This window comes from Erinaceus europaeus, chromosome 1 (assembly GCF_950295315.1).
Source record: "Erinaceus europaeus chromosome 1, mEriEur2.1, whole genome shotgun sequence".
NCBI lineage: Eukaryota > Metazoa > Chordata > Mammalia > Eulipotyphla > Erinaceidae > Erinaceus > Erinaceus europaeus.
In genome coordinates this window covers 78,026,105-78,047,105 of record NC_080162.1, presented here as the reverse complement: position 1 = coordinate 78,047,105, position 21,001 = coordinate 78,026,105, and the positions used below count along the sequence as shown (strand labels likewise).

Here is a 21,001-nt window from a genome sequence, read left to right as displayed (position 1 = left end):
TACTCCATACTAGTTGTTTTAAAAAAAAAACAAAACAAGAAAGACTGAAAATTATTATTTTACTTGCTGAGTTTGAGGCTTTGGTATGTTGTCTTAATGCTTTTGCCTTCCTGCCTCATCCAGGTTCACAGAATGATTGCAGAATTCAAGCTGATCCCTGGACTCAATAATTTGTTTGACAAGTTGATTTGGAGGAAGCACTCAGCATCTACCCTTGTTCTCCATGGTCATAACCAGAACTGTGACTGTAGCCCGGTGAGCAAGGGGCCCCTGGGACAAATGGCACTTAATAACTAAAAGAGTTATTTCAGGACGATCTACTGAACTTTGAACTTTCAGCTTTTGAAGGTAGTAGAGCAGAAGCTGAAATTTATAGCTTGCAAACCCAAGACAGTATCTTGAAAATGTCTGACCCCACCCTTCTACCTGTGCAGAAATCCCTTGAGGGATCTCAGTCAGCTCCCCCCGTACACCTCTGTGGGGGGGGGGGGGGGCTCATGCTTCTCCTGGCAGAGCTGCCCAATCCACTATCTAATAGCACACTCTGCCTTACTTTGTATTCTGCACCATTGTAGCTTACGTTAACTGCTATCTTGCCTTCTAGAACTGTGCACCACTAGTGGTCTGCATGCATAAAAGGGCTTAGAATGTTTCCCAGGTCAAAGACTTACTTCTGCTTTCTTTCTCTGCCTAGAGGGCACTGAATGGGGAGCTGAGAAGCCTCTTGTGCCCTTCAGCTTGCTGGGATAGCTTAAATGAGGTGCTGAATCACTGAGTCTCACTTTTGTGCACAAGGAAGACCACACTCCCTTGTCTGCTGGCCTCACAGTCTATGGGGAGGCTTGACCCGTCTACATGAAGCAGAAAGTGGATAGAGATGGAAGTCGAGAGGGAAAGGGAAATAATAGAGAGACAGGGAGAAACCTGCAGTACTGTTTCACCACCACTCAAGAAGCTTTCCCCCTGCAGGTGGGGACTGGGGGCTTGAACCTGGTAACCACATAATTTTATGCATAGAAATGTGCATTCAACCAGGTGCACCACTGCCCAGCCCTGACAGCAAGTGCAGAAAATGCTTTAGGACTTTAAAGGTTGCATAGCCATCACAGTCTAGGCCCATGGGTTCTCCCTCGTTTCTGTGCTCTGATCCAGAACCTTTTCTTACTATACTATCTTGTCTTACAGTTGATTATTTTCTCTTTGACCTTGTTACATTTGTCTTTTAACCCATCCTTTTGAGCTTTTTATTTCAAATGAATATTTACTGCATGTTGTAAATATCCTGTCTTGCTTTGTCAAAAACAGTTTGGTGTTTGTACATTATGTCAATGTTTTGTTCTCCTGTTGTATTTTAACTCTTTAATCTTTGTGACATATTTTTTATGAGATCTTCCAGATTGCTCGTGGGTTACTACCATTTGTGTATGAGTCTCTAGGCTTATCTCAGGGTAGAATACTGACTTGTATTTTATAGTATGTTTGGAAGAGGTCATCTTCAGGGAGTTTATTTTCCCTGCAAATACTTGTACACTCTGAACCCCTAAAAGTATTTCTACAGAGCTCTTCGCTTTTGTCTACCAGATACTTCAGAGGGTACTGCTCTCTCAGGAGAAGCCTTCATGTGCAGTGTCCTCGCCCTGCTGCACTGACAGTGTGAACCTAAGGTTTTACTGCTCCTGGGGGTTTCCCTCCAACCGCCTGCTGCACTGTGCCCTGCCAGATAACTTTGCCAGTCCTCTGGGCTGGTAGAGGTTTTGTGTGTTTGCTTTTTGCTTTTGACTTAGGGGCTTTCTACCTGTGTGATTCCACTGCATCTGGTGGATGATGACGATTATTGTTATTATTTTCCTCCCTTTTTAATTTCAGATAGACTATAGAAGGAGAGAGAACTCAAGTTCCATCTCACTATTTATATAGTTGCCATGCATATTACTTTTATGTGGTTCCAGGGATTCAAACCTGGGTCCTAAAGTGTTCACACTACCAAGTGAGCCATCTCCCAACCCCCAGAAGCTTATTTATTATGAAAGAGATGAGAGCTGCTGAGCCACACCACGCTAAGCTGGTGGGGTTTTCCTGATCTTTTTAAGCTGCCCACCATCAGTTCTTGTGCTCACTACTCTGACCTTCTGATTCTTGGGGATTTTCCTTTTTTACTTATAAACTTAGCCTCATAGTTAAAAAAAATTTTTTTTTTGATGACTACTTGTACAGTGTTGGGGGGTAGTATGTTTAGCAGGAAGGGTCCATATTAGCTTAACCTGTTGTTGGCCAGCTATGGGAGTGGAGAAATGTCTTTGTGATTAAAGTCCTCATTGTGAATAAGAACAGAGCCATCAGAGAAACAAAGCGACATACTCAGACTGTTACTCCAAAATGTTTTGTTTTCTTTTGGAACATTGTGACTTGGCTTTAACATTATGGATGCACATGTATTTTAGGACATCACTTTGAAGATACAATTTTTGAGGCTTCTGCAGAGTTTCAGTGACCATCATGAGTAAGTATGAGCCATACCTCAGAGGATAGCTGTTGAGCTGTCTCCTCTCTCTGTCCTGTCACTCACCTTACCTCAGCTCAGGAGCAGGACCCAGGAGTTGTGAGAGCCATGACTAGACTGTCAGCAGTACCACATGTGGCCCCATTTCCATTGTGCTGTGCTTAAGTGCTGCCGTTCGCCAAATCCTTTCTTCATGCTAGGCACACTGCTTGCTTCCCTTTGGCATCACAGCCACCTTAGGAAGTGAGCTTATAAGTTATTGACACATTCTTGTCTCTCACTTGTCCCTTTAAAATAGAGGTGGAAAGTGGCTATTCACAGGCCAGGAAGAGCCTCAGAGGGGCAAAACGGGTCATGTGTTCACATGCTGGATAGGATGTTCTTCACCTATATGCGGAAATGTTCTTTCCCTCTTCTCTCTTCCTCCCTCCTTCCTTCCTTCCTTTCTCTCTCTCTTTTTTTTTAAGCATACTCTGCCCTCTTATGTTTCTTATTTTCAACTCTTTGTTATCTTTCAACCTTTGATGGAGACTGTACAGGAGGATGATTCTCTGTACAGAGTGGTGACTGGTGGCTGGCCCTTAGCACTGGGGAGACCATTTGCTGGTAACCTCAGTGAGCTGACAGCTGTTGCTTAATTTCCCCCAACAGTTAGTGGATGAGAAAACTAGGCTACCGTTGCATAGCTTCTGAACTGTTTCCCCCCAAGGAAAGTCAGAGATGATTATTTATATGTAAAGGCTATTTCTAATTGTTTTAAATTCTTTTGAAACTTACAAACCCTGCCTAAGAACAAATGTGACTGCTGAAGCCTCTTTTACAACTTCTAACTTGATCATGTTAACCATCCTCTTTGAGAGGTTCTCTGTCTGGGGGGCCAGGTGGTGGTGCACCCAGTTGATTACACATATCACCATGCACAAGGACCTGGGTTCAAGCCCCTGCTCCCCATCTGCAGAGTGAATACTTCATGAGTAGTAAAGCAGGTCTGCAGGTATCTATCTTTCTCTCCCCCCCCCCAACACCCCTTCCCTTTCAGTATCTCTCTATCCTATCAAATAAAAATGGGAAAAATGGCCACCAGGAGCAGTAGATTTATAGTGCTGGCACAGAGCCCCAGCAATAAGCCTGGAGGCAAAGAGACAGAGAGAGAGACAGAGGAAGGTTCTATGTCTGAAGATCTTGTAGAGGTTCCAAGAAATAAGTGAACCTTCTGGAAAATTCCACCAGCATGTTATATGTGTGTACTGTTTTGCTGAGGAAGGGGTTCTTTTCTTTCATCATACTCTTAAATCTGAGCACATGTGTGTGCCAGGCTAGGGGGAGACACTCTGCTTTGGGGTACATTGATAAGTGAAGACAGCATGGCCCCTGCTCACATGAAGAGGGCTGTCCTGGGTGGGAGGAGGATGTTAATCAGAGAAGGCCACCATTGAGTGTACAGTGACGAATGGAGGTAGTACTCAGCAGGAGAGGGACATGGACGTATTGTTTGGCACAGGCACTGTAGTGCCTTCTCACCATCCACAGGTCCTCTTGGTGCTGTCTATGTTGCTCCCATCTGGAGGCAGGAATCAAACCCAAGCCCTCATACATGATAAGGCATGTGCTTTACTAGCTGAACCATCTCCCAGCCCCTGTGAAAGTGTTTTTAACAGAGGAGTGACATAATCAGATTCACATTTTTCTCTTTCTTTTTTTGATTTATTTAAATATTATGTATTATTGGATAGAGACAGAGAGAAATTGAGGGAGGAGGAGGTAGAGAGGGAATGTGACAGACACCTGCAGCCCTGCTTCACCACTCATGAAGCTTTACCCCTGCAGGTGGGGGCCAAGGACTTGAACCCAGGTCCTTGTGCACTGTGATGTGTGCATTTAACCAGTTGTGTCACTACCTGGCCCCAGATTGACATTTTTCTAACGATCATTTTAAGTGCTGTGTGTGGAATTTGTTCCTATGGGGAATAAGTTAATCTGGTGCTGAGATAGGGTCAGTTTTGAGAAATAAAATGATGAGTTTGATTTGGATATTACTGAATTGAAAGTGCTTTCAAGAGATAAAATAGAAATGTTCAGGGGCCCAGCAGTGATGCACCTGGTAGAGTACACATGCTGCAGTGTGCAAGGGCCCAGTGTGCCCCACCTACAGGGGGAAGATTCATGAGCTACAGTAAAGCAGTGCTGCATCTGTCTCTCTGTCTTTATCTATCTACCCCCTTCATCTCAGTTTCTCTCTGTCTCTTCCAACATATAAATAAATAAAATATTTGAAAATGTTCAGTAGTAAAAGAAAGGCTTGGAAATAGTACAGAATGACCTCAGTGAAGGTGGAAAGCAGGGCCAAGGATACTCCCATTCCCCAAGAGCCATGTACCTCCTGCAGAATGCCATCCCATGGGGGTGGAGGCAGCTCAGGTTCTCCCCCTCTGCTAGACTGGGATGTGAACTAGCTTAGTACCAGTCTCGCAGCCCTAGTTCCTGCCCTTTACCCCTCCAACCTATTTGTTTCAGGAACAAATACCTGCTCCTCAACAACCAGGAGTTGAATGAACTCAGTGCCATCTCTCTCAAGGCCAACATCCCAGAAGTGGAAGCTGTCCTCAACACTGACAGGTGAGTGTGGGTGGTGGCCAGGTTTGGCCCCCACACTAGCGGCCTGTGACCTGAGGCTCACAAAGATGGACACATGCAGATGTGGGTCAATATTCTCTCATGTGTAGCTACAGTATTCTGACACTCCTATGTGCCAGGCACTGTCCTCATCAGCTTTGTTACCTCACGGGAGTGTCATTGGCTGTCCCAAGAGGAAGTGCCACTGTCAACTCTGCTTTACAGAAAAGGGAGCAGGGACTAGGAAGTTGCTTGCTAAAGGCTCTCTTCCCCTTGGGTCACTCACTTTAGCTGACATGCTTTTTTCTGTTCCTGCTAGCACATCCCACTCCCTGGGTTATAGCTGCCACAGACTCATGGGTTAGGGTTGAAAGGACTGTATCCAGCAGTTCTGAGCCCTGTCTGACTCTGGATGTGTTTCTGGGTTTTGATCACTTGTCATAGCATTTGGGAAGGCCTGACCTGAGATGTAATATGAATACACTTGACTACTCAATTCTAAGACTGCAGGAGTCCTTGAAGTATTTGGTACCTACATAAAAGAGTAGAACCATCCTCCAGGTTTTGGAAATGCCCCTGTGTTTTCCCCTACAAAGCCAACAGAGAGACCCAGCTCCCCCCCAAAAAATGGTCCTTCGACCAGATGAAACTTGACACCCATTAGCCTCTCAGTTTTACCACTAACGTCCCCCCTTTTTTATTTCCTCCTCCTTCTTCAGGAGTTTAGTGTGTGATGGGAAGAGGGGCTTATTAAGTCGTCTCCTGCAGGTAATGAAGAAGGAACCAGCTGAGTCATCTTTCAGGTAGGTCTAGGGTCAGCCACCTGTCTGTCACTCCTAAGGGGCCCAGGAGCTGAGTTTTTCTCAGATGACTAGAAACACCTGCAGTAGTCAGTAGTTTGCATCCCAAATACCTGGTTACTGCAAAGGAAAGGGGTTGACTGTTGTCTTACCTTGTGTTGATTCTGTCGGTATATATTGGTGTCTGGTACATACCAGCAGTGTATTTCAAGTAGTATTTCACCAAGCACATATTCTGTGCTGGTGCTGGATCAATAGAAATAGGAGTAACAGTCCCTGTCCACATGGAGTTCCCTATCTATTTCAGTGCAGTTTGCAAAGTAACCAAGTGAAGACTTGCCCTAGCAGCTGTGGGAACAGAGATACCCCTTCCCCAGCTAGGACTGGTGTAGTGGGCGTGGACAGTGAGGAATTCCTTAGACTCTTTTAGATGAGTCTTAAAGTTTGTGGACAGTAGTAGCCAATGAGAGGAGTTCCATCATTGGGCTTTAAGGCCTTGTCAATGTAGCCTACCCAGTCATGGGTCCCATTGCTACCCTTTGGGGGCACTCGGTCACCTTTTCTCCAGGACATCCTGTCATGTGAGTTCAGTCACCCACTGCACAGATCCATCATCAGGCTTATCCGCTCATTTCTGGCTCCTCTCTACATGCCTTCCTGTTCTAAAAGAATAAAGCCTAGAGTTCATTTTCATGTTACTCACTGGGATCAACCCTTTGCTTGTTCTCCTTCTAGACACAACTAAATAGAAGTTCCCCCACTAAACTGTTAGCTCCACAAAAATGGAGACTGTCTCCAGTGCCCAATATGAAGCCTGATGCTAGCTAGAACTTCTGTAGAAATCTTACTGAGTAAATGAAAAGGCAGCAAACATCTCTCGATCCCCTGGGGGAATATAACTGGTCTGAAGAGGGCAGCCTTTAGCCACCTGGGCCAGGGGTCAACATTTGGGTCGCAGGTTTTGGCAAGCCCGGGCTGTGGAGAGTTTCCTCCGAGGGACCACCTCCTATGCAGACCAGATGTTCCTGCTGAAGCGAGGCCTTCTGGAGGTAATGGCCTGGAATAGCCAGGGTGTTGGGTGTCCCATTCTCCCCCCGTCCCATGCATTGCTTTCCTGTCTTGACTCTTAGATTGTCAGTCAGGGGAAGATCTCATCTCTTGACTATAAAATGCTGACACAGGTTCTCCTGGTTTGTGCCCCAGGTTTCTAACTGCAGGATCCTCGTAGATCATGAATGTGTGATTGAGAGACTGGGCGTGGCCATGGAGTTTTAAGAATCTGTGGAGTTACTCAGCAAGGCCTTTTGACCCTGAGGATATTTTGCTGATGACTAGAGGTTATTTTCCCTACATGAGAAAAATGACCTTCATAAAAAATAAAATTAATGAAAAGGGAACAAAGTGGCCAAAGCTATAACTATTTTAAATTATAAGAAAGTGACCCATAAATTATTGTAAAATTCATGTGAAAAAGAGTTGGTTCAAATCAGTATTACTCAGATAAATATAAAATGAAAAAAAATCGAAGCATTTTAACTTTACCAAAGAGTTGAATTGGCTTTATCGTCTCAATTTTTTTTAATTGATTTTAGCATAAGCTCTATTTAAACAATTTCATTCATTAAGACAAAGAGAAACCTTGGGGCCCCATGCCCTTAAAAATGTATGCTTCATTTACTGAAGGACCTCAGAGTCCACACAGTGCCTGTGTTATACAAAGAAACAACTCCCCCTCACCTGTGAACTAAAAAAAGTCACGGCCATCTTGGTGACCACAGATGGGTCATAGACTCACTCAGATCTGGGCAAGCCAGACAGGTCATAGCTATTTACTCCAAGCTGCCCCCGCCTCTTGGTGACATATATGACCTGACCCTGTCTTTGCAACCATCAGCATCCTTAAATGAGAACCCAGACAGGAGCAGGTTCCTCCAGTCTGTATGCTTGTTTGAAGCAAATGCCGTATGGTCTGAGCTATGTGCCAGACCATGGTGGGAGGCAGATGGTGGGCAGCTTAGATGAGCACAGCCTAGAGGCAGCAGCCAAGTCAATCTGCTGGCCCCAGGGCACAGCCCCCTTCTTGCCTTCACTGTGCTCTTTTCCATCCCAGCACATTCTGTACTGCATTGTGGACAGTGAGTGCAAGTCAAGGGATGTGCTCCAGAGTTATTTTGACCTTCTGGGGGAGCTGATGAAATTCAATGTTGATGCATTCAAGAGATTCAACAGATACATCAACACTGATGCAAAGGTAAGACTTAACCCAGGGCTGTGGGAAGTCTGGTTCTTGCTGGTTGTAATTTGGAGAATACTTGGGTGTCAATGGGTATAGTCTTCAGCCAACATTCATTAGCACCTGTTCTAATTTCCAGGCACTGGACTAGACCCTGGAGATGCAGGTGGGGGGCAGGGGGAGTAGGTAAGATGTGAAAACAGCTCTGGTGCCATGTGGTAGGTGCCATGATGAGCAGACCTGAGCCTGGGGTGTAAGGTTCACAAGATGTATGTGACAGAAACTCACTCAGATTAGGTGAAGTAAAAGTGAGAGGAATTCCAGCGTTTCCTATGCAAAAATCACTAGATGTGGTGCCAGCAGGTGGTAAAGGCCAGATCACCAAGCTCGCTGAGCCTTGGTCTTGCTGTTAGCAGCAGCAGGGCTGGAGTAGACCAGTGTTCTTGAGCGATTGGCCACCCTAGGCCATGGCTGTCTCTAGCAAAGTTCACCTCCATTTTAAGCTCAGTCTCTTCTCTAGTTTCAGGTGTTCCTAAAGCAAATCAACAGCTCTCTAGTGGACTCCAACATGCTGGTGCGCTGTGTCACACTATCACTGGAACGGTTTGAAAACCAGATGGACATGAAAGGTAAAAAGCCAGAATGTAAAGGGAAATTGTTGCTTTTTTACCTACCCTCCCATCATTTATCCAATGAGAATTGATTAACATTTTAATAATGATGGGAGAGTATAACTACTAACAAAATACAGCAAACAAAACACCCATCCTCTCCTGAACTAAGAATGGCCAGGTAGACACAGTCCCACGTGGTGACAGTAGGGGAAGGGCCTCAGGAAGAGGTGGTCCCTACAGTGACTGAAGGGAGAGACAGTGGTAGCATAACCTGGTGGCAGAATAGCTAGAGATCTCTTTCTGCTGCTGCCAGCCTGTTGTGGAGTTGTTTACTAGTGAGGGGTTCCCAACTTCAGAGTCAGGACCCAGTGGGAGCTTGACTAAAAGGGTCAGGTGGCGGGCCACTAGGCCTGAATCACAGACCAGCTTCTGAGTCTGCTCTCTTGTATCTGCCTCTCTGCCCCCAGTAGCCGAGCTCCTATCCGAGTGCCGCCTGCTTGCCTACATAGCCCAAGTGCCCACGCAGATGTCCTTCCTCTTCCGCCTCATCAACATCATCCATGTGCAGACGCTAACGCAGGTGAGAGATGCTGGTGGACAGCCAGCTTGGAGAGGGGGTTTGAGGACAGTTTCTCTTGTGTTGGAGCAGAATCTGGCAGGTTAACTCCCACCTTGACCCTAGAAATGCATCTCTTGACTCCTAGGAAAGCCCTGCAGTTATTCTGAAGACTTCTTCCAATTTAGGGTTCAGATAGGGCCTGAGGAAGTACTCTGAAGTCACAGACATGTCAGGGTCTGATGGAGAAGTCCAGTGTTCCCCTCACTCCACCTGCTGTGTGGGCTTTGAGGTTGGGCCCTATCTAATGTGCTACATAGCTATCTCTTCTCTGAGCTCCATAACCCCTCTCTTATAAAGTAGGTAACAGTACTAGTATCTCTTTAAAAAAAAAAAAAAAGATTTCATTTATTGATTCATGAGAAAGATAAAGAACCAGGTATCTGTTACATGTGCTGCCAGGGATTGAACTCAGGACCTCACGCTTGAGAGTCCAATGCTTTATCCACTGCACCACCTCCCGGACTACAACAGTATTAATATCTCTCAGGTTTGTTTTTTCCCCTTCATTAAACAAACATGTATTGAAGCAAGGCCTTAGACTAAGTAAACAGTGAACAGATATCAACTTTCTCCAACTTTTTTTAACCAGAGCACTGCTCAGTTCTGGTTTATGGCAGTGCAGATGATTGAACCTGGGACTCTGGAGCCTCAGGCATGAGAGTCTCTTTGCATAACTGTTACACTATCTACCCCTGCCCCAAATAGAGTTTCTTTCCTGAGGCTCCACACCTAGTGCCACATGAAAGTTTGAGTGATAACTGTTGCGTGGTCCTGCCTTGGGTGGAAGCTTCCGAGATAACTCCGGATGCTGGTTCTGGAGAAGGAACACTTTTATTATTATTATTATTAAATATTTATTTATTCCTTTTTGTTGCCCTTGTTTTTTTATTGTTGTAGTTATTGTTGTTGTTGATGTCATTGTTGGATAGGACAGAGAGAAATCGAGAGAGGAGGGGAAGACAGAGAGGGGGAGAGAAAGATATACACCTGCAGACCTGCTTCACCACCTGTGAAGCAACTCCCCTGCAGGTGGGGAGCTGGGGGCTCGAACCAGGATCCTTACGCAGGTCCTTGCGCTTTGTGCCACCTGCGCTTACCCCACTGCACTACCACCCGACTCCCAGGAACAGACTCTTAACTAGACAGGTGGTGTTCCCATCAGAGTGGGAATGGCTCGGGGGAGGCGCTGGGCATCTTTCCTTTCCCCAGTGATCACTTAGGTGTGTGCAGTGGCAGCTTAGTGTGTAACCAGTGGACTCCGCAAGGCTCCTGCAGGGCCTGGGCCACCCTCCTCCTCGCCTGGTGGGGTCCCGGGTCCATCAGCGGCTGCTGTGGCTATTGCATGAACCCACTGGCCTGGGACCTTACAGGAGAATGTCAGCTGCCTCAACACCAGCCTGGTGATCCTGATGCTGGCTCGACGGAAAGAGCGGCTGCCCCTGTACCTGCGGCTGCTGCAGCGGATGGAGCACAGCAAGAAGTACCCTGGCTTCCTGCTCAACAACTTCCACAACCTGCTGCGCTTCTGGCAGCAGCATTACCTACACAAGGACAAGGACAGCACCTGCCTGGAGAACGTGAGTGCACCACCCCAGTGGGGGTGTGATCCCTGCCTGGGCCTCTCTGACCTCTTCCCAAGACCCACCCCTGCAGGTGCTGGCTGGGTTGAACATGGGCCTTCCAGGCACCCCTTAGCCCTTCTCTCTTTGCCCAGAGCTCCTGCATCAACTTCTCGTACTGGAAAGAGACCGTGTCTATCCTGTTGAACCCAGACCGTGAGTCACCCTCTGCTCTGGTCAGCTACATTGAAGAGCCCTACATGGACATAGACAAGGACTTCACTGAGGAGTGATTTGGGCCTGGTCTCAAGATGCTGCTGGGCCAGAGCCAATGCAGGTGGGCGTGGGTCCAAGTGCCACACACCCAGCCCTGTCCCCATCCTTCCCCTGATACCCTGCTGCTCCCTGCCTGCCCCAGGTCTTCAGGTGGAGGCTTAGGGGGAAGGGAGTGTCAAGAATCCCTTGGCCCTGGGTCTGAAGGCCTCAGGTCATTGGGGAACTTCAGGACCCTTTGATGAGGATAGGGCATCATGCCCCCACTTCTTAAAAACCATGGGGCCCTACAAGTAGGGGATTTAAAAAAATAGCTCTGAGCTCCTGCCCAGTCTGTTGGTTGTCAGTGCTGGGGACTGGAGATATGGACACCTTCCCCAAGAATCTGTGAGCCAAGCTTGCCCTGGACCTTTGAATCCAGGAAAGGGCCTCTGAGCCCCCAGGCAGGAGTGGGGGAGACCAGAGAATGCTTCCTTCCCCCAAGCCTGCCCATCTGTTGCTCCCTCCTCCCTTGTTTTCCTTTAGCTCCTCTGGTTCTATTTGCTTATTGGCCACTGTGTTCATCCCAGGGGGCTCCCCAGAAGTTGGGGGAGCCTTTATTTTCCATCCCTTGGCGCATAGTGTGGCTGTGTCCCTGCCCTGGGGCAGTGTCTCCTGCCTGAGCCCAGATACAAGGACACTGACTAGGAGCACACCCTTGACCCTGCTGTCCTTGTGTTGCCAGTTTATTAACAACAAATAAATCAATTAAAGGAGACTATTAAAGAACTTTATTTTAAAGGACTGATGTGGACCTGATGTTTGTTCTTGGGACCATGTGTTCCCTTCCCCCTCTTGAACTCTAAAGAATGAGAAGGGCAGAGGAGGCCTTGGCTGAGAGGCTCAGCAGGCTGAGATGGAGACAGTAGGCCTCATCCTTGAAAGCCCAGAGGCTCCGACTCAGGCATCACTCCTGTGCTAAGGGAGAGGAACAACTCAGTGGGCTGCACCGCCTGCCCCTCCCCCAGTAGAGGGTAGGTGCCCCACCTCACCTTGGGGCCCAGAGCATCCCGGGTCCGAGCCCGTAGCTTGTTGGCCTGGGTTTCTGCCATGTCTGCCCGCTCCTCTGCATCATCCAGCTCGTGCTGGGCCTTGCGATACTTGGCTAGGTTAGTGTTGGCCTGCTGCTCCTAGGGGTACAGGAAGGCCCGGTCTCCCATTGGTGTCTGAGATGGAGTTCCTGGGCCCCCCTCCCACACACACACCACTCCACAGCAGGAAAAAGGGGTGAGATGCTTTTTTCAGAGATACCCATGAGACAGACCTGACCCAGCAAAGAGAAAGTACTTGGTGTCTCTGTGGGGGCAGAAGTAGGTCTTGTCTCTTCTGCTGGCACAGTGGCATGGGAGGGTGGAGCTGCCCCACCAGTGTCTCCCCTGACTGCAGAGCCTGGACCAGCACCTGAAGCTAGGTAACCACAGACAACCTCAGTGTACTCACTGCCTCCTCAAACTGGCGTTTGTAGCTCTTGACCTTGCTCTGCAGCTTGTCCACCAGGTCCTGCATGCGAGCCAGGTTCTTCCTGTCCTCCTCGGCCTGGACAAGCAAAGGAGAACTCAGCTCCTGACAGAGCCAGGGCCACCCCTTGAAGTGGACCTAGTCACCCACCTGGTAGGCGAGCTCCTTGACTCGGCGCTCGTGTTTGCGCACCCCCTTGAGGGCTTCAGCATGCTTCTTCTGCTCTGCGTCCAGCTCGGCCTCCAGCTCCCGCACCTGTGAGCAGCCAGAAGGACCTGACACCCCAGCCTCCCCTCTGGCAGGCCCACCCATCTCAAGGGGCTGGAGGGGCTTCACGGGCTACACATACCTTGGCCTCCAACTTCTGCACCTGCTTCTTCCCACCCCGGAGGGCAGCTTGTTCTGCCTCCTCGAGCCGTGCCTGTAGCTCCCTCACTGTCTGCTCCAGTGTCTTCTTCATCCTTTCCAGATGTGCGCTTGTGTCCTGCTCCTTCTTCAGCTCCTCAGCCATCATGGCCGCCTACAGGGAGAGGGTGGCATGGGCAGGGGGTAACCAGTGGAAGTTCCTTAGGGTTCTATCCTGGACCCCCACAACCCCTACCCAGCCCAGCCTTACATCAGTGATGGCCTTTTTGGCCTTCTCCTCAGCCTCCCTCCTCTCCTGGGCAGCCTCCTCCACCTCTCCACTCAGCTGGGCCAGATCTCCCTCTAGCTTCTTTTTCTGGTTCAGGAGGCCTGTGTTCTGGGAGGAAGCAGAATCTGTCAGCCAGCAGGCCACCACCCCACACATCTGTACACTCTAGTCCTTACCTGTGAATGTAGGAGGTTGAGGCGTTCGGTGGCCTCCAGCAGCTCCTGCTCCGCCAACCGCCTGCTGCGCTCACCCTGCTCCAAGGCAGCCCGCAGCTCTTCGAGCTCCGAGGTGAGCAGTGCAGCCCGCCGCTCCAGGGCCTGGGCCTGCTCACGCAGCTCATCTGCCAGCCGCTGCTCCTCATCCCGCCCAGCCTGCTCCTCCTTGAGCTGGGCCTGCAGCAGCCTTGTGGCAGCCTGCGCTTCCATGGCCTGGCGGGTGGCGTGACCCAGCTGCAGCTCCAGCTCATTGAGGTCCCCCTCCATCTTCTTCTTGAGCCGCAGAGCCTCATTGCGGGCTCTGGTCTCTGCATCCAGAGAGGCCTGCAGGGACTCCACTGCCCTCTGGTGGTTGCGCCTTTGGGAGGGAGAGTGGAGTGGGGGGGAGGTCTTGGCTAACTAGAAGCTGGTGAGCAAGACACCGCATCTATTCTTAACACCCACAGAATGTTTGAGACAACCCTCTTGGGCTTCGAGTCCCTGTGAATGTCTATTGCCCATCAAAGTGAGTTCATGGATAAGAGTGAGACTGAGGCAGACAGACAGACACAGGCCAAACTCCAGCTCTATCCCTACTGTGTCAGCTTGGACAAGACCTTTAGCTTCTGAAGTTCCTGTCTAAGCTGACAATAATCCCAATGTGGAAAAGTCATATAAAGGATAAGCAAACTAGGTGTCTGACAGCCCAGGCACACAGTAGTTCTCAGAAAATACTTTTTTTTTTTCCTGCTCCACTGGGCAGGATAGCAGGGGCCATCAGTCCCATGGAGGGAGGGTGGAGGCATGGGCAGCATCGGGGCAAGGACAGCCCGGCCTCTGTACCTCAGGTTAGTGCACTCCTCGTCTTTCTCTGCCAGCTTCCGGTCCACCTCAGCCTTGACCTGGGATAGCTCCAGCTGGATCCGCAGAGTCTTGGTCTCCTCCAGCTCTAGGGCCCCCTGGATACGTGCAGAGCAGTCAGCAAGCAGGTGGGGGCCAAGAGCACGTGTTGAAGTGAGGAGAGGGGGCTGGGCAGCAGCAAGCCAGTGATCCCCCACCCTTGTGGCCAGTGCCTGACCTCGGCCTCCTCTAGTGCAGCCTGGAGCTCACTCTTCTCCCCTTCCAGCGCCTTCTTTGCTTTCTCCAGTTCCTGGATGTTCTTCCCGCTGAGGCTCACCTGATCTGTGAGTTCACTGATCTCCTCTGCAGAGCAGACCAGGCACTGAAGGGTCACCCGCAACTCCGGCACTTCACTCCTCTCAGTGACCCTGCTGGGACACCCTGTGTGGTCCCAAGGTGCTCCCCACAACCCCAGAGCAGCTCTCTGACCCTGAGGTGCATCATACCTTGCAGGTTCTTGTTCTCCCGCTTGAGTGTCTCCAGGGCCTCCAGGGCCTCCTCGTGGCTGTGCCGCAGCCGGAAGAGCTCAGTGCCCAGGCTGCGGGCCTCCCTCTGGGCTGCCTCCAGTTCCCGCTGCATCTCCTCCTCCTGCCGCCGCCGCTCCTCAAGTGCCCGCTCCAGGTGCCTCTGCTTCTTGTCCAGAGCCGCTGCCGCAGAGGTTGCCCGCTCCAGCTCCAGAGTCACGTCCTCCGACTCCGCCTGCAGCCGCAGCTTGGCCTTCTCCAGTGACGAGCACTTAGCATTTGCGGCCTCGACTCCCTCCTCTGCCTCCTGCAGCCGCAGCGCCAGCTTCTTTCTAGGCCATGGGAGCAGCCAGGGGAGACTGGCGGAATTGCTCCCACTTTCCCCTCATCCCTCGGGGCTCAGAGGCACCAGCTTCACCCTAGGCAGTGCCGGTCTGGCCGGCAAGGCACTCACTTAGCCTCCTCCAGCTCCTCGGTCCTCTGGATGGCATCTGCCTCGTACTTGCTCCTCCACTGGGCCACCTCGGCATTGGCCTTAGACAGCAGGCGCTGCAGCTCCGCCTGGGCCTCAGCCTCCTCCTCATGCTGCTCCCGCAGGAGGTCACAGTCGTGCCGCAAAGCCTGCACAGCATGGGCCAGCGCACTCTTGGCCTGTAGGGAGCCCAGACCTCAGTGTCCACTGGCCAGTGGCCCCATGCCCCACCCACCCATCTTGTGGCCGCCAGTGACAGCCCACCTTGCTCTCTTCCTCCAACTGCCTTCGCAGCTCCTCCAGGCTCTGGGCGGCCGAGACCTTCCCCCGGCTCAGCTGGCTGATCAGAGACTCCTTCTCCTCCAGCAGGCGGCTTAGCTCCCCTGCAGTCAAGGAGTAAGCCAGGACTCAGGTGGGCAGAGGGTGGCAGGGGGCCCCCACTGTGACCCGCCTGGGCCCTGCCTCACCGCTCTCCGTCTGCAGCCGCCCACGCTGGGTGCTCGCATCCGCCAGCTGCCGCTGCAGCTCCTCCACCTTAATCTTGGCCTCACTGAGCTGGTCCTCATAAGCCCGGCACAGCTTCTCTGCACTGGCCTACAGTGGGCAGCACACGTTTACTAACCAGACAACGGCATCTAGGGCTGGCAGTCAGAAGCTGGGACCTGGGTGAGCAACTAAAAGACTAAAGAAGGATTCAGGAATCAAAGGGAGAGCAGAGTCCAAGTCCAGAGATAGAGACTCTTCCTGGGCTTAATATGTGAGTACCAGAGATGGGCTGGACCAGGTGAGCTAGGGCAGCAGGATCTAAAATCAGCCGGGAACAGTGGTATAGGTCTACCTTACACTGAGCACAAGAGAATAGAATGTGATTTGTCTCTGTCAGGGCCACTCTGTGTGGACTTGGCACAACTGTTTTTTTTTCCCCCCATGAGATACTTTACTCGCTGTTCTAGGTCACTGATAAAAATGGAGATGGCAGCCCAGGGAAGAAGGACAGAACAGCGTCCCACTTCACTTAGGTGGGGTGTGGCGGCCTAGCTCTGAACTCCTAGCAGAGGTCAGCTGACAAGATCAGACCACGGTTGATGTTGCTGGTAGGATTCAGGAAATATTAGATCAGAATTCAGGGATCAAGGGCATGGAAGCTGGAATTGAATGCTGGATTAAAAGAGAGAGAGACCAGGGTTTGAGGTCAGGACTCAAGAACTTCTAACGGTGGGCTTGGGGGCCAGGTGATGTGTGGGCCCAGAGGATGGAGGGTCACCTGCGGGGCTAGAAGGCGGGGCCCCAAGGGCTGCAGGAGTCAGGAAGGGCTGGACTGGGGAGGCAGACACCTTGCTGCGGGTCAGAGTCTCCACGCTGGTGCCCAGGTCATCCACCTCCATGCGGAGCTCGCTCTTCTCCTTTTCCAGTTTCTGCCGTACCCGCTGCAGACTGTCCACCTGCTCGCCCAGCTCCGCCGCGTTGTCCGCCTGCTTGCGCCGCAGGGCGGCCACAGTGGCCTCGTGCCGCAGCGCTGCCTCCTCCAGCTCCCGCCGCAGCCGCCCCAGCTCGGCCTCGCGCTTGCGGCAGCCTTCCCGCTGCCCAGCCGTGGCGCCGCCAGCCTCCTCTAGCCGCTCGCTCAGCTCCTCCAGCTCCTGGGCGGCCTCTGCCCGCTGCTTCTCTACTCTGGCCCGGGCCGCCCGCTCCGCTTCCAGCTCCTCTTCCAGCTCCTCCGTCCGTGCCTGGAGACACGGGGGTGTGGCTGTTGCCTCTGTGGGTCTCTGACCCCCGGCCCTGCCCGCCTGCTTCCCCACACACCTGCAGCTCCTTGATCTTCTTCTGCAGCTGGGCTCCTACGAGCTGCTCGTCCTCCACTCGCAGGGTCAGCTGACTCAACTCAGTGTCCTTCCTGGAGGCCAGGAAAGGGGTGTGAGGCAGCTCCAACAACTTGCCGAGAGCCCCTTGCACCCCCACTCCTGCACACACCCTGCCCGAGGGTCTCTGCACCAGGGCAGCCCATGTCCCTTCTCAAGTCAGGCCTGAGATGCGCAGAACACTACATCCCACACCCTGGTGACCCCACCTCCTTTTTTCCTTTTTCATTTGACAGGACAGAGAAATTGAAAGGGAAAGGGGAAATAGGGAGAGAGATACCTCTTCAGCACTGCTCCACTGCTCAGAAGATTCTCCCCTGAACATGAGGACTGGCGGCTTGAACCCAGGTCCTCATGCATGGTAACGTGCTCAACCAGGTGCGTCCCATGCCCCACTACCCGACCCCACCATGACCCCACCTCTTAGAAGCTGAGTCTGGGCCAGGGGTCTGCTTGCCACCCTCCTTCACCTACTTCTTGAGCTTCTCCTCCAGCTGCTGCTTGTCCTGGGCCACGTCTGTCACCGACTCCTGCGTCAGCTTCAGGTCGCCCTCCAGCTTGCGCTTGGCGCGCTCAGTGTCTATACGCAGCTTTTTCTCCTGCTCCAGGGAGCACTCCAGCTGCGGGGCGAGGCAGCTGCAGTCGCATCCCAGCTGGCCCACCCCCCTCCCTATCCCCACTGTAACCCCGACTCACGTCTTCCACCTGCTGCTCCAGCCGGATCTTGGCCTTGGCCAGTGTGTTCACACGGTCCTCCTCAGCCTGCAGGTCACCCAGCACCTGCTGGTGTGCCTCCTGCAACGCTTTCTTCTCCTTGTGCAGTCGAGCCACCGACTCATCCAGCGCCGCCATCTCCTCTGTCAGGTTCTTCACCTGTGCCAGGGGTCAGGTCACCATGGGCTGTCCCTGCTTGCCACCTCTGGTCAGAGCAGCCACCCCCTTCAGTCAGGGAACCTCAGGGGAGTCACTTCACTTTAAACCTCAGTTCCTTCATCCCTAAGGGATGGTAACGTCATCTTCAGACTTCACCGAGGATTCATGGAGCGAAATACTCATGTGGCACTTCAGTTACCTGACCCAGAGGGAGTGGCTAGTAGGAACCAGCTTCTTTGGGTATCAACAGGTACCCCAGGCCTGAATAAGCAGCTCACCCCATAAGCCTTGATTTCCCCCTCGGGGAGTTAGTATTCCCTGTCCTGTGAGCCGCAGGGGATTAAGGTGTCAGTGATCAAAAGCAATGGAGGAGGTGGAACTGGGGGCTGGCAATCCTGCCCTCACTGGGCTTGCAGTGTGTGTGAGAATCGCTAACTGGAATAAGCAGAGCACCTACTATGGGCAACGCCCTGTGATGAGTGCTCACAAAGGCTAGCTCCACACTGAATCCTCGCCCGCCCCCAAAGAGGCCAGTGCTGCCATCAAGCCTGTTGACAGACAAGGAAATGGAGACCCACAGAGAGGAAGTGACCTGTCCAAGGTCAGACAGCTGGGGTGTGACCGAGCCAGGGGTCGGCAGCTGCCTGACCTCCACTGGGCCCTCTCGCACCTTGTTCTCTGTGGCTTGCTTCTCCTTCTCGGCCTTGGCCAGCGTCAGCTCCAGGTCATCAATGTCCTTCTTGAGTTCTGTGCACTCGTCCTCTAGTTTGCGCCGGCGAGCGGCCAGGTCAGCATTCACCTCTTCCTCATCCTCCAGCCGCTCACTCAGCTCCTTCACCTTCGACTCAAGCTGCACCTTGGACTTGATGAGCAGGTGGCAGCGCTCCTCGGCATCAGCCAAGTTGTCCTGCTCCTGGAGGGGACAAAGGCGAGGGGAGGGGCAGATAGGCAGGACCAGGCCAGCAATTGAGGGACGCCAGGCCCGGCCCTGCACCATGAAGCCCATTTCTTTGTCCACATAAAGGTTCAAAGCCCTTGCTCTACTAGGACCTGGGGACCAGAGACAAACCTTCTGGATACAGAAGTAGCTCAGGTGTGTGTGTGTGGGGGGCCTGAGAGCTCAGGTAGAGGAACAAGTAGAAGCAACCAGAGGACACAGACAAGCTGGGATGCTGCAAGGGGAAAACACTGAGGCTTCTGAGTGGGTCTAGGTGGGGAACAGCAGATGTGCCGAGACCCTGACTGGCCAGGGGAGGGTGCTGGGTGGCAGGGACCCTCAGGTCTTCTCTCCATCTTAACTGCTTCCTTACCACCTGGCAGCATAAGCATCTCCTGAACCATCAGTCAAGTGTTATGACCATGTCTGTCTCCTGCCAATGTACCTTTTTTTTTTTCTTTTTAAAGACAGAAACTGAGAGGCAGAGAGAGAGACCACAGCATCTAAGCTTCCCTCAGTGTGGTGGGGGTCAGGCTTGAATCTGGGTTGTATACATGGCAAAGCGGTGCACTATCTGAGTGAGCTATTTCATCAGACCCCACCAAACTCTCTCCAGAGGTAAATTGGGGTTTGACACATGAGTGACGTAGTATCTACTGAAGGAAAGAGGAAGGAACAGCACCATGGAGTCCTGCCCCCTGGGCATCTGTGGATCTTCCCAGAGAAAGAAGCAAGGCTCTGACCAAGGACAACAGGGAGAAGGGAGCTGGAGTTTCCTACCAGCTGTGGCGGGAAGCCAAGGTGGCCCAGGGGTGGGAGCAGTAGGGCAGACTAGGGGCCCGGGACTCATCAGGTCCACCCAGTCCAGGGTTTGGCCCTGGAGTCTCCTCGGAGTGGCCCAGGGCACCCCACCCCACTCACCGCCTGCAGCTGCAATGCCAGGTCATTCTTCTCCTGGGTGACGCTGACCTGTGTCTCCTCCAGCTCCCGCTGCTTGGCCTCCGCTGTGGCTAGAGCCCCCCTCAGCCCTCGCAGCTCTACCCGCAGGGCTGCCAGTTCCTCCTCAGCCTGTGCCGAGCGCAGCAGCGGCTTCATTTTGAAAAACAGCTTCATCCAGGACCAGTTTTTGACAGCATTGAAGGCCCGGATGTTCCACTGGATGGTGAACAGGGCATCTCTGGGGAGAGGCAGCCATGGGTGCCAGCAGGTTCAGTGCTGCCCTGACAGTCACAGCCCCGACACCTCCTGCACCTGCCCTGTACCCAGCATCACACCAAGCACTTAAGCATGTGATCTCAGACCCCTCAGATAGATCCTGCCACCTCTGCTTTGTGGGTGAGATTGAGGGAGAGGACCAAGGCTGCACAGATCTGCTTCTAGGGCAAAAGTTCCTGAACCTTGAATTTATCTTGAAGGCAATAGGTGTGTGTCATGGTGAGCTACAGCTTCTGGGTCATGTCCCTCCACCTGCTGAGACCGACCTCAGACGCCCTGTGCTGAACAGAGTTCATCTCAGCACCGGCTTCACAGGTTCGCATCCTGCACCTAAGTCAAGCCAATGCAAATCAAGTCCCTTACCCACTTAAATACTAGATGCTCTTATTACATAACACTCTGGGCCACACTCTAGGATGGCGTGGAGTGATGAGGATGGTGCTCTTACCCTAAGTTTTGAGGCCAGGAAATGGGAGCTAGAGCATAAAACAGTATTATGCCCCAACTGGTCACAGGATCTCAGTTGACCCAGTGTCCTGCTGGGGTTTGGAAAGTCTGGTAGTTCTGTGAGTGGGGGGCAGTCCTTGTCCCACACACACCTTCCTCCAAGCAGGCGCTGGTACTCAAGGCGCATGAGGTGGCCTCGGCTTCGTGCCTGTAGCAGTGTCAAGACCTTGGCCAGTCGCTGGTCACGCAGCTCCTCCAGGACACCCAGAAGCCCAGCCTTGAAGAACACCTGGGGGCCGAA

At 52.1% G+C, this 21,001-nt stretch overlaps 2 protein-coding genes across 5 annotated transcripts in view; one reads left to right on the top strand and one right to left on the bottom strand.

The window, feature by feature from the left end:
• TRPC4AP (transient receptor potential cation channel subfamily C member 4 associated protein) overlaps positions 1–11,994 on the top strand; it is a 73,809-nt gene extending 61,815 nt beyond the window's left edge. For 2 of the 3 annotated variants that reach the window (XM_007522655.3, XM_007522654.3), the window contains exons 10-19: positions 124–255; positions 2,442–2,500; positions 5,015–5,116; positions 5,833–5,916; positions 6,872–6,962; positions 8,024–8,164; positions 8,667–8,775; positions 9,228–9,340; positions 10,750–10,956; positions 11,094–11,994. In XM_007522655.3, coding sequence (XP_007522717.1) covers positions 124–255; positions 2,442–2,500; positions 5,015–5,116; positions 5,833–5,916; positions 6,872–6,962; positions 8,024–8,164; positions 8,667–8,775; positions 9,228–9,340; positions 10,750–10,956; positions 11,094–11,231 — 1,176 coding nt within the window. In that variant the 3' untranslated portion in view covers positions 11,232–11,994. The remainder of the gene's footprint in view (positions 1–123; positions 256–2,441; positions 2,501–5,014; positions 5,117–5,832; positions 5,917–6,871; positions 6,963–8,023; positions 8,165–8,666; positions 8,776–9,227; positions 9,341–10,749; positions 10,957–11,093) is intronic. The other variant, XM_060188749.1, reaches the window with a different exon arrangement.
• The window catches only part of MYH7B (myosin heavy chain 7B), a 27,660-nt gene continuing 18,625 nt past the window's right edge, over positions 11,967–21,001 (bottom strand). Inside the window, exons 21-40 of one of the 2 annotated variants that reach the window (XM_060188735.1) lie at positions 20,853–20,989; positions 19,960–20,215; positions 18,772–19,014; positions 17,925–18,101; positions 17,703–17,848; positions 17,173–17,263; positions 16,707–17,096; positions 15,840–15,966; positions 15,637–15,755; positions 15,355–15,551; positions 14,883–15,232; positions 14,615–14,739; positions 14,380–14,495; positions 13,519–13,915; positions 13,325–13,450; positions 13,058–13,228; positions 12,859–12,963; positions 12,691–12,786; positions 12,243–12,380; positions 11,967–12,168 (exon numbers count right to left, since the gene is read on the bottom strand). In XM_060188735.1, the coding sequence (XP_060044718.1) occupies positions 12,151–12,168; positions 12,243–12,380; positions 12,691–12,786; positions 12,859–12,963; positions 13,058–13,228; positions 13,325–13,450; positions 13,519–13,915; positions 14,380–14,495; positions 14,615–14,739; positions 14,883–15,232; positions 15,355–15,551; positions 15,637–15,755; positions 15,840–15,966; positions 16,707–17,096; positions 17,173–17,263; positions 17,703–17,848; positions 17,925–18,101; positions 18,772–19,014; positions 19,960–20,215; positions 20,853–20,989 (3,525 nt within the window). In that variant the 3' untranslated portion in view covers positions 11,967–12,150. Of the gene's footprint in view, positions 12,381–12,690; positions 12,787–12,858; positions 12,964–13,057; positions 13,229–13,324; positions 13,451–13,518; positions 13,916–14,379; positions 14,496–14,614; positions 14,740–14,882; positions 15,233–15,354; positions 15,552–15,636; positions 15,756–15,839; positions 15,967–16,706; positions 17,097–17,172; positions 17,264–17,702; positions 17,849–17,924; positions 18,102–18,771; positions 19,015–19,959; positions 20,216–20,852; positions 20,990–21,001 lie in introns of both variants that reach the window. The other variant, XM_060188740.1, reaches the window with a different exon arrangement.